Source organism: Impatiens glandulifera, chromosome 7, assembly GCF_907164915.1.
Source record: "Impatiens glandulifera chromosome 7, dImpGla2.1, whole genome shotgun sequence".
In the NCBI taxonomy this organism is placed as follows: domain Eukaryota; kingdom Viridiplantae; phylum Streptophyta; class Magnoliopsida; order Ericales; family Balsaminaceae; genus Impatiens; species Impatiens glandulifera.
The window spans coordinates 9,870,421-9,882,550 of NC_061868.1; the positions used below are offsets into that span (position 1 = coordinate 9,870,421).

The window sequence follows — 12,130 nt, forward strand, 5'->3', positions numbered from 1 at the left end:
TTGGGGTATTTTATATTTTATATAATTATCTGATAAATGAATTTTAGTATTAATTTTAATGTCTTATTTTTTAATTAGATCTATTATTTTGTTTGGGTTAAAATTGAGTAGGTAAATAATTTCTCGTAGTAATTACGATTTTGGATCTACTGGTGTGAAAAAAGGAATTAAATTGTATGCTATATTACTATAATAGATAGATGTGTAATTGTGTTCCTCAATAGAGGAAACTTACATTTCATGTTTTTGCTGTTAATGACTATTTATTTGACTTTTCTAAATAGATTTAAAAAAAATGATTTTGTAATTGTTAAGATGATATTCAACTATGTAGATTGAGATGATGAGTTTTTCTAATTGGCTAGTTCCCAATAGATGTATGTATTTGCTTTCTCTTAATTTGTGTATAGGATTTCATAGAATTAATTTTATTTGTATTATTTTATAAAGGGTAAAAAGAATATTTAAAAAAATATTAAATTATTAATTGGATAAAAAAATTAGACAGATTAAAAAATAAAAAATATAATTATGGACTTCTATCAGGTCGGAATCGGTCAGATTCGGGTTAATCATGGACCCGGTTTATTGGGGTCGGGGTCAATTCGAGTCCCCTGAAACCCGACATTTTTCCATTCCCACAAGCTATAACCCAATAAGAAAACCCAATCGACCGGAACTTGATCGACGATCGATAAATGAATAATGTCACTAACTACCAATTGAAATATGCAAATCTTTTGTCGATAATTGTCTCTAGTGACTTGAACAATAATATTTACGACCAATAAAATATTTAATAGGATTTCGAGTTCTTTGTAAGAACCAGTCGACCAACATTCGTTTGCAAGTCCGACGATGATTGAAATACATAAGCTATCTTTCAAAAAACATGAAATGTTTAGATAAAAGGATGAGGAAGGGAGGAGAAACATAAGGGGGAGAAAAAAGGCTTATAATTTATTTTATAATATCGAAAAAAAATGACAAGTGACATAAAATTTAAAAAAGAAATGACACTTCAAATAAAAGAGACCAAACGTCCTTCTTCAGGAAATACTTGGCTAGAAATTTTCGAAATAGTGTGTATAGACTTGATTTAGAAAATGGTGATGTTGCTCAGGAATAAGAGCAAGTCCATATGGAGGTCATTCATTAATATCATGAGCTTATTGGCACGAGGAGGGAGAACCCATGTCATTTTGGATTTATTAGTCAGACGATGTTAAAGAGGATCTCTGATACTAAGAGTAGAAGACCGATCGAATTGTTTTCTAAGGAGGAAATTGAACATAGGTAAATCTAGTTTCTTCAACTCTATAACCCTAAGGCGATTTTTGTAGGGAGTTTGCGTAGTCGAAAAAAGATTTCGTATATGATAACCAAATGTGAGAATTCCATTGTTGTGAATCTTTCTATCATTATTCTCTATATTCCTATAATGTCGTAGTATAGACTAAATCTTTCCTTTACTATTAGATCTAGAGCTATTAAAATGTGCAGCTGAACCTGTTGGATAACAAGTAAGAAATCTCTTCAGAAGACGCATTAAGTTTTGAATTCTGGAAAATAGAATATCCTTTTTCATCTCCTCTTCTTCCTTGTACGAGAACGACGATGCTGCTTTTCGTTTGGATTCTTCCCTACATCTTAAACTCAAGTTTCTATGATGATGAAGATGGAAGGAATTCAATGAATAAACTGTAAATTATTTAATATTATCACCGAGCATATTGGCTCTTCTCTCGGTAAAAAAAATATAATTATCTTTGAGGTCTGTATATACTCTCGGTGATACTATTTTTTCACCGATAGGCGAATTACCAACACGGTCCAAGAGCATTAGTTTCCCTCGGTGATAATAGGGAAAATATGTTTTTACATATAGTTTTTCCCTTGTTAAAATCCATTTTTTTAGTAGTGATAGTCGTTCAATATCTCATAATATCCTTCTCATATAGAGCCTTTTAAAGAGAATACCACATAGGGTTGCTTTTAAGATTGACATTAGAAAAACTTTTGATTCTATTAGATGAGATACTATTAATGCATTCTTGATTGTTTTTGAATTTATGAATATTTTTATTGAATAGATTATGTAGTGTGTTTCATCCATCCATTTCATTATAAACATGAATGGTGTTCATAACAGATTCTTCAAGGGTGAAAATGGAGTGAGGCAAGGGGATCCCATCTCTTCATACATATTTTTCCTTATCATGCAGATCTTCAACTGCATCTTTAAGACATTAGTGAAGATTCATTCATTCATCCACCACCCATTCTACAGGGAAGAAGACATTACCCATATATGTTTTGTTGACAACATGTTTATTGTTACTAATGCGGATGTGGAATCTAAAACTATAAAGGAAGGACTAACTATCTTTTCTAGTATTATAGGTCTATACTTTAATGAAGATAAAAGTTTGATTTTATGGTGGAGTGGATGATGGAACAAAGATGGTCTTTTTTCAATTGATGGGCATTAAGAAGGGATCTCTTCCAGTCAAGTATCTTGGTGTTCCTCTTTCTTCAAAACAACTACAAGTCTCACACTACAGATTGCTTATTGAGAATGTTAAGACTCTATTCATGGTTGGGAATCCAAGAGGCTTTCCTATGTTGGTCGTATTGAACTTGTCAAGAAAGTGATTATGGGAATCATTGGGTTTTGAGCTCAATAGATTATGCTTTCAAAAGAGGTAATGAAAGACCTTGATGAACTTATGAGGGATTTCATTTGGGGTAATCAAGGAAGATGCGAGAAGAAATTCAAGTGGGGAGATGTTTGTAAACTAAAGGATGAGAGGGGACTTGGTATCAAGAGTTGAATGGAATGGAATAGAGCATTAACATATCGTCATTTATGGGCAATTGAAAAGAAATGGGAATCACTTTGGGTTCGGTGGGTTCATACGAGGTTCATGAAATCAGAAACAAGCATCTAGACATGTAGGATCAAAGAGGATATGTCATGTCATTGCTTAACAATATGTCAATTCTTGATATGGTTGAATTTGAAAGTGTTCACATTAGAAAGGAATACCAAAAAAATTAATGTTAAGGATGTCAAAGAAGGGATATGCAATGTTGTTCTGAGGCAAATGCCATATGGGGTGAGGATTATTGATGAGGTTAATCGGATTTCTTTTAATGATAGTGCAGATTTGCATGTGTGGAAAGTTGAGATTCAAGATAAGTTCAATTCGAATTTATCTTAGAATCTTATTCGTGATAGAGGATAGATTGTGGTTTAGGGTGTTTTTTTTGTATGGTCTACAAAAATTATTCCCTGACATCAGGTAGTCATATGACTTATATTCTGTGAAAGATTATTGAAGAACGATTAGATTAGTAAATTTATGACTATTCTAAGCACTTGATGTGTTTTTTGTGCTAATGGTTAGGAGACGATTGATCATATCTTTGGTGAGTGCCCCTTTTCTCAGGTAATATGGGAGAAGTTTGTTAATAATTTCAGGATTCAATATTTTCATGAAGATTGGTTTCATATGAAGGAATGGGTACTACTTAAATCCAAAGGTGAAACATTCTACTATAATATTTTCAAATATTATCTTTTAAGATTAGAAGAAGTGAAGAGAAATTTTGGAGAGAAATTGTTCTCGATGGCCACCCTCTCATTCACACTTGGAGGCGAATCCTCGTAACTACAGATAATTGAGACCTTTGTCAGAAATGAGATATCAAGCTCGAGGAAGTCACAAAATTATCGACATTTAAGGTGATGTGATTGGTTGTTTGTTTCATTTTGGATGCATGTTGTTTTGGTTTATTCTTGTTTCTTGTTTATTTTTCTTTAATTACGGTAGGTTTGTTTGCTTTAATTCATGAACTCATGTATCTTATCCCAATTTTAGGTTTTAAGTAAATGACTATAAGTCATTTCTCAAAAAAAAATGTTTATTTGTGAAAAACTCCAAATGGTCAAAAGTTTGATAGTTGAAGTCTATATGACTAATTCAATGTTCGAACCCCATATGATAAAAACATTCAAATTTCGAGACCCAAATAGAAATTGGGTCATTTTTTTAATATTTTTTAGGATAATAGGTATAATACCCACTAAGATAGTTTAAATGAATAGAGTGGTTTTTAAGAGACCAGAAATTCATGATTGTGGGGGTCATTATGGTATAATGCTCTTTATATATTTGTAACCCTCGGAGATGGTCCCACAACTTAGCACGTGTCGGACAACACGTGACGATACGGGGATCCAAGGTGACTTGATGTTCGATGCATTTCAACCTTGATTTGCGTGCCATACATGGGAGCTTTTGAACTTAATTATGTAAAAAGAATTAATTTTATTCAAATTTTAATAATATCTGGGAATTTGTGACTTAACTTGAAATCCGGTTTAAATCAATTAAACATGGCTAATTTAAGCAAAGATTACTTATTTGAAAACATAGTCGCCAAATAATTTAAAAAAAAACAGTAAAATGTACGTGTATAAACATACTTTATACCAGAGTTTTCATAAGGGTTCGTTATTTAATTACGCTTAGGAAAGAGTTTTCGCGCTATATCCTCCGAGCCCGTCGAATGATGATTTTTTTTAAAGACTAGCTATCAAAAGATTTATTTATAATATTTATTTTCTTAAATTAGTAGTCTAGGAGTTCTAAACAATGATATGTTTATATTACGTAAATAATTGTACAAAATTATTTAGAAGTGCGTACATATGATTACATTGATAACAGATTAAGTATAACCTAAAAAATATCAGAAAAAACATTAGAATTTAAAAAACAAATTCCAAACGGGACTTTAGCCAAAATATTTGTTTGGGAAATATCCCAAAAATATTTTGAAATCATTTTATGACCTTTTGAGATTATTTGAAAATGGATTGGGGTTCTAAAATTACAAAAATAATTTTGGATTTTTAAAAGTGGAACCAAATAGGCCTTAGGACTGGGGTCCTAAGGCTTGGGTCCGTTTTCGCTGGTTTGAGACCGGATAGGCTCGGTCTAGACCGATGATAGTCTGGATTGGGGCTCGGGAGCATGGGTCCATAGGTTTGGAGGGCTCAGTCCTAGAGTTCGGGAGGCTCAATCTTGAACTCGGATTGCTCAGTCCTAGGTCAAGGAGGCTCAGTCCCATGTGAGGTTTACCGATCTAGGTCTTCGGTCCTAGGCTAAAGGGGTGCTCGGTCCTATGTTAGAAAAATTGTTCCTAGGTTAAAGGGAGTACTCGGTCTAAAGCTAGAAAACTCGGTCAGATTCCACGGTCCTAGGTCTTGGATATTAGTCCTAGGGCTCGATCCTAACTCAAGAACATCGGTCACAATCCTTGGTCCTGATGGTCCTTGGTATCAGCCCTATGTTAGTTTTCTCGGTTCCTGCCCGAGAACCTTGGTCCTCAGTCCTACAAGACTCAGTTCTAGAGGAACAAATGTTCTTTATTTGGTATGAAGAATTGCAGGCTTATAACTTTTGATACAGATCATGAAAACATGATCTATAAGCTACAAACAACTCATATGGATATAGGGATCATAATCCCTAACCCTACACCCGGTCAATAGAACTCTACAAGGATCATTTTCTCAACCCGATTTCTAGGGCAAGAATTGAGAACTTTTGATTGACATCTCATGGCCTAATTCTTGTTCCAACAACTTTGAAATGATGTTTATAATCGAACACAATCAAAACAAGAACATTAATCAAGCTCTGTAACAAAATTCAAAACTGAAATTCAAACTTTTTATTTCAAAATTTTCAGTTGGATAAAAAATGATCGGGATGTTGATTTTATGATTTGGAAATCATCCTAACATGTTTACAAACATGTTAGGCAATTAATTGAATCAAAATTCAAGCCTAAAAGCTCAAGAACAACAAATTTAAAATTTCTAGATTTTCAAATTAAATTTGAGTTTTTTCGATTAAGGTTAAATTGACAGAAAGCTTAAAAATCATCTAGGGAGTGATTTCAACTAAAGAAACACAAAATTGAACTCTAAATAAGATCAACATGATCAAACTTGGAAAAATCTAATTTTAAATCCTATATTGAATTACAGTGGGTCTGGAAGCTTACTAGCAATTGGAGAACACTCCAATGTTGTGTATGAAGTTTTCCCAAGTCGTGGATCGAAGCTTAGATCATCAGAGCAAATTCTTCAATAAGACAATCACCGGAGTTCTTGGTAGATCTTTGAATTGGCTGTAATGTTGGGATTTTGTTTGATGGATTGAAAGAAGAACTCCTAGAGACTATTTATACCCGAGCTAGGTTGGTTATTGAAGTCGAATTTGACTTCAATTTTGCTTCTTAAATTGTATCTTCTTCGTTCTATTTTGTTCCTAGCAACCTAGGTATAGAGTAGGATTTGAATTCAAAGTTCAGGGGTAATGATGGCAAGGAAGAGACGTGCTCGTGGTTGAAATCTCGAAGGATAAGGATGAAAGATGGCGGTGATAAGGTTTCTAAAAGGTCTTCAGCGTCGTTTGCGTGATTTAATCTCATTGCATTTTATGCATTTTGAAAACAATTAATATATTTTATCACATTAAAAATTAGAGTTTGATTAATATAATTTAGAAATTTAAAATACATTACAGCTATTAAAAATTAGGGTTTGATTAATATAAATTAGGATTTACTTAGAAAAATAATAATCAAAGTAATAATGTGGAAAATGAAGAGGCAGTTAAGGGCAAAAATGTCCTGAATATCATCAACTAAACACAACCTTGGATCGGTTTCATGTAGACTTAAATTATATATGTTTTTTAATATAATTTTAATAGTTGACTTTCTATAAAGTATTTAGAATAAATTTACTAAAAAAAAAAGCTAAAGTATGGTGGGTGCACGAATCATCTTTATCTACAGCATAAATAAATGTGGGGACAATATGAACTCGGTTGATGTTTTTATTTATTAAAATCCATCTATCACATCTTATTGTTAATTTATTTTAAATATAAAAATACATTATACCATTTTTTAGTAAATAATTTATGAGAAATGATTAGGTGAGAGAATTTGGTAAGGGAATTTGGTGAGGGAATGACTTGTCATAATCTTATTTGCTGAAAAAATCAAATAATTTCTCTCTTTTCTTTCTTTCCTCCCACTTTTACATTTTTCAACCAATGAAAGTATGCCACGTCATTCCCTTACCAAATTCTCTCACCAAATTCCCTCCATCTATCACTCCTTTATCATAAAGTAGAGAATAAATAAATGACTAGAAAACCCTAGCAAAGGTGACGTGGCTGACTTGTTATCCTCATCCTTTTCTTCTCAAGAAAATAATTTTGTTGATTTACAAGAAAAATAAATTATGAAGATGAAAATGATACTAGTCATTACGTTGGAGAATTTGTTGTCCTAAAAAATATCTCAAAAGCTATACCATTTTATAAAATCACTGTATTTTCACATAAAAATGTACGTGGATTATACATTTTTTTCTATGAAATTTTATTTAAAATGTGAATCTTAATAAAGTGAAAAAAATTTAAAAACCCTAAGAGACCAAAATATCATAAGTTCGATTCCATCTAGAAAAACGTTTTGAGTTGAAAAAGAATTATGACGGTGATAGATCATGATAGTTCTACTTAATTAAAAAAAAATACTTATAAGATACTAATAATCTAGTTATTTCTTAAATAAATATTAGGCATATTTAATATAACTGATTTTTAATAAATAAATATTATTAAATTTATTAATATATACCTAATTAAAATATATTTTAAAAATTATTAATATAAATCAATTTCTAATAAAATTATTTAAAAAAGTTATTTCTTTATAAATTAATTATTTTTCCCAAACCTCAATCTTGTTTCCAAACAAACAGGAACATTGTATATTTTTTTTAGTTTAGATCTTTTTTTTTAGTTTATATATCTATATATATTTTAAATTAGTTTTGAAATCAAATTTAATAGAAAATATACATAATTTTTAAAATAAGAAAAAGTCATATAACTAAGAAATTTAATATTATAAATATTATTCCACTACAAATACTATTTCTCAATTTTAAGGAGTCTTCTTTACAAAGGCTTTTCTCATTTCTCTATCGATCTCAATCTTCTCAGGGAGCAGAAATGATGGCCGCCATGTTGAGATCTCTCCGAAGTAGCACCACCTCATCTCGATTTCTCCGCCGTCCTTACTCGTCGGAGTCTCATCCGGAGCGAAAGGTCACCGTTTTAGGAGCCGCCGGCGGAATTGGACAACCGTTGTCCCTCCTCATGAAGCTTAATCCTCTCGTCTCCAGACTAGCTCTTTACGATATTGCCGGAACCCCAGGCGTCGCCGCTGATGTCAGTCACGTCAATACCAGATCTGAGGTTGTTTCTCTGTTTTCCTTTTCCTTTTCAGCATTTGTATTTCAATCGGTCTGAACTGCTTTTGATCTGCATTATTAGGTAGCTGGATATGCAGGCGAGGAACAGTTAGCGCAGGCGTTGGAAGGATCAGATTTAGTTATAATTCCAGCTGGTGTTCCTAGAAAGCCTGGTATGACACGTGATGATCTCTTCAACATCAACGCTGGCATTGTGAAATCCCTCTCCATTGCTATTGCAAAATATTGCCCTAATGTATGTAAACAATAGCAACAAATTCTCTTTTCTTCAATTAAATTATTATTGTTGTTGAATCGAAATTGATTTGTTTTCTGCATTTGTGATCATCGTCATGAATCAGGCACTTGTGAATATGATTAGTAATCCAGTGAATTCTACTGTTCCGATTGCGGCCGAGGTATTCAAGAAAGCTGGAACTTATGATGAGAAGAAACTGTTTGGTGTGACTACATTGGATGTTGTTAGGGCCAAAACATTCTATGCAGGAAAGGCAAATGTTCCTATTGAGGGTGTGTCTCTCTTCCCTTCTCATTTATTATATCATGATTATATATAATAGTTACCTAAGAGACCACATATCTTATATTCGATTCTCACTAATAACACTTTAACTTGAATCGGGTGGGGTTATGAAACCCGTGGCTGTGGGAAGTCAAGTGGTTTGATGTTTGATATACACCTAAAACACCTTCATTGATGTGGGGTTCAGTATCAAAGTAATTAAATGAAAGTTATTCTATATGCAATTAGTATGAAATATGTGAAAATTATCAGTTTCATTTGATTATGTAACAAAGAAGTTTGTTCTTGGTCTGAATTTTAGGGCTTATTGTACCTGTTGTTGGTGGTCATGCTGGGATAACCATTCTTCCTCTATTTTCACAGGCATTGTTTTGTTAAATTTTATCCCTTTACATAAATTTCACATCTGTTTTCATTTTTATGACATTTTACTTTTGGTAATGTTTCCTTCCAGGCTAGTCCACAAGCAAACTTGTCTGATGAACAGATTATTGCTCTCACAAAGAGGACACAAGATGGTGGTACTGAAGTTGTAGAGGCTAAAGCCGGAAAAGGTTCTGCAACACTCTCAATGGCGTAAGAACCAAAACCCTAAACTATTGAAACACTCTTATGCTTGATCTCTTAGACATTTGATAATGTCTCTCCCCATGATAGATATGCTGGTGCTATTTTTGCGGATGCATGCTTAAAGGGTCTAAACGGAGTTCCAGATGTTATAGAATGTTCATATGTACAGTCAACCGTCACCGAACTTCCATTCTTTGCTTCCAAGGTAATAGATTGAAAAAATTGTTACAAAACAACCCACTATAAAGATGACAATTTCAAACCAAACTCATTATTTACAATATATTGAAATATACAGGTGAGGTTAGGGAAGAATGGTGTAGAGGAAGTTCTAGAATTGGGTAATCTAACAGACTTTGAAAAGCAAGGTTTGGCAAGCCTCCTACCAGAGCTCAAGGCTTCTATTGAGAAAGGAATCAAGTTTGCAAACCAGAGTTAAATCTAAAACAAAGCATAAATAATACAAATGATATGTTTATTTGTTTATGGTGGTTCTATTTGAGTGAATAATAATGTCTCTCCATTAGGTTTATAATGGAGATACATATACCTAAACTGAATCTTCTCATATTTTGCAATCAATTTTACCTTTATTCTAATCCAATATTGCATCAATGTTCAGGTTAGCTTTAAGCTCCCTCCTTTCATCTGACCCATCAGAAGAACTATCACTATCTGAATCTGCAACAATCAAAACACATGTAAGTTTAATCACTTAGAAGCCCTAATCTGCCAATTTGAATTGGAAATATTGCTCACCTCTTGAAGAACTAGATTCGCTGCTGGACCTGCTTGATCTATCTACGTTATCTCCTTGAGGAACAACAACTCCACTAGCAACTGTTCAAGACAATTAGGGTTATCAAGTAGTTCATTATACAATCAACAATCATAACCCTACTCAGATCTTACCTATATTCGTTTCTCCTGCAGTGTCTGCAACATCGGCAATGGAGGCCTAAAAATGCAAAATATCTTAAATTATTACAAAACCAAATAATACAACAATTAAGAAGCCTTACCTTAGTAGGATCAGCCTTGGCTTGATCTCTTCTTCTGTGTTTGCTCAAATTCTTCTTATAATTGGTCACAAATCGATCAAGCTCCCAAAGTGTCTCGGCGTCAACACTATCAATATCGACTTCAATCTCATCATCATGTTGAGACAATTGGGTATTTCTCTTCTTAATAATCTGCACTATTCCATCCAATTTATCAACCGGTAAACCCTGAAGCTTTGTACTAAGTTTTTGCTTCTCTTCATAAGTCATATCTCTCTTATTCAAATCTTTCGCTTTAGGCCTTTTCGGAGCAGGTGCTTTTCCGATTGAAGCACTCCTTTTGATCAATTCAGGCCTATCAAATGTTCTTGAATACCTCAAAAGAAGAACTTCTAGTTCCGCTTCGAAAATCTTCAATAACTCCTCCGCCATAACATGAACATCTTGACCTTTAGGATTATAAGTCATGGCATTGCTAAACGTAAGTCTTACATCCTCTGCAAATTCTAAGGGGGATTTGTACAAGTTTCTTGCTAACTTATTCTTGATGGTACCTAAATCCATCGGTTGCTTGATGATATCGTGATAATCGTGAAGCCCTAGAGCCTTAACATCTACAGGCTTCCCGAAAACCCATCCATACTTGTGCTTGGATAGTTTAGCAAGCAAATTGTGACAACTCTTTAATGATGATCTGTTAGTATGATCATTTCGATTATTGTGTTTCTTCCCTCGAATCGACGATTTCGATTTGCTGTTCCTTTCGGGTGGCAATCTGTCTTTGGCAAGGAGAAATTCAGAGCTGTAATATTGATTAGCCTTGGGAGTTCTCTTCTCCTTTTCAAATAATTCTTTATTCTCCACAACTGAAACACTCAGCTGGATCTTCTCCTTAGCTTCAATCTGATTTAGTAGATTCCTGATCTGATCAAGCTCACAAATCAGCTTCCTCTTAAGTATTCGAACATCATCCTTTGGGAATAAGTTTTCCAAATTAATCCTAACCCTGTTCTTAACTCTAGAAACAAGTGAAGGTGTTTGATGCTGCCGGAGAGAATTAATGCCGGCGCCGGCGCCGGCAGATGTTGTATCGTCCTTGAGTTTTCTTCTAGTATATACCTTGCTAGAATCACCCCATCTATGGTTTTCTCTTGAATTATCTGCAAATGTTACCCCCGAATCCATACATGAAAAAGGAAACCCTAATCAGAAGATCTAGCAACTCAGACAGAGAAATCAAAGATATAACTGTACGAAATCTAAACAAAGCAAAGTAAATTGGAGGAGAAATTAGGGTTTTCGATTTTGAAAGAAGGAACCCTAAAATGAAGAAGACGACCGCTCCTCTACTTTCTCTCTCCAAACTGACGATTCAAACACGGCCAAAGCGTGTATCTTTTAATCTCACGCGCCAATTTTAACTTTTGATCGTAAGGCTGTTAATTGTCGGACATGTCAGTGTCACTAAAGCAATTTCGTACTAATTTTCAGACATTATTCATCTTTATGACACGCGAGATAATTGCGAGTGGGACTTATTGCGTGCTTCTTACGCCTTTTAATGTTTTTAATAAGATACGTGTAACTTTAGAGAATTTGACTTTGATTTTTTTAAATAAAAATTTATTATTAAATTTATTGTCGTAGCATTTAAATTGTCAC

At 33.4% G+C, this 12,130-nt stretch overlaps 2 protein-coding genes across 2 annotated transcripts; one reads left to right on the plus strand and one right to left on the minus strand.

Moving 5' to 3' along the window:
- The first annotated feature begins 8,055 nt into the window (after nt 1-8,055).
- On the plus strand, nt 8,056-10,082 carry LOC124944946 (malate dehydrogenase, mitochondrial-like). The gene is made up of 7 exons (XM_047485295.1): nt 8,056-8,357; nt 8,436-8,609; nt 8,716-8,884; nt 9,199-9,260; nt 9,352-9,473; nt 9,555-9,672; nt 9,766-10,082. The coding sequence occupies exons 1-7, from the start codon at nt 8,112-8,114 to the stop codon at nt 9,904-9,906; spliced, it is 1,032 nt and encodes a 343-aa protein (XP_047341251.1). The 5' UTR covers nt 8,056-8,111; the 3' UTR covers nt 9,907-10,082.
- Nucleotides 9,582-11,841, minus strand: LOC124944945 (transcription factor GTE4-like). Its single transcript, XM_047485293.1, has 4 exons — nt 10,490-11,841; nt 10,380-10,425; nt 10,227-10,307; nt 9,582-10,148 (listed from the first exon to the last, which is right to left on the minus strand). Exons 1-4 carry the CDS (start codon nt 11,651-11,653, stop codon nt 10,063-10,065), a joined length of 1,377 nt encoding a protein of 458 aa, XP_047341249.1. The 5' UTR covers nt 11,654-11,841; the 3' UTR covers nt 9,582-10,062.
- Nucleotides 11,842-12,130: the final 289 nt, after the last annotated feature.

Excerpts from the sequence above, each read along its gene's own strand:
- LOC124944945 (XM_047485293.1), bottom strand. The coding sequence starts at position 11,653 with ATGGATTCGGGGGTAACATTTGCAGATAATTCAAGAGAAAACCATAGA. Across the intron at positions 10,426-10,489 it reads CCAAGGCTGATCCTACTAAG|GCCTCCATTGCCGATGTTGC; the intron begins GTAAGGCTTCTT and ends TTGCATTTTTAG. Across the intron at positions 10,308-10,379 it reads TGCAGGAGAAACGAATATAG|TTGCTAGTGGAGTTGTTGTT; the intron begins GTAAGATCTGAG and ends TGTCTTGAACAG.
- LOC124944946 (XM_047485295.1), top strand. The coding sequence starts at position 8,112 with ATGATGGCCGCCATGTTGAGATCTCTCCGAAGTAGCACCACCTCATCT. Across the intron at positions 8,610-8,715 it reads TTGCAAAATATTGCCCTAAT|GCACTTGTGAATATGATTAG; the intron begins GTATGTAAACAA and ends GTCATGAATCAG. Across the intron at positions 9,261-9,351 it reads TTCTTCCTCTATTTTCACAG|GCTAGTCCACAAGCAAACTT; the intron begins GCATTGTTTTGT and ends GTTTCCTTCCAG.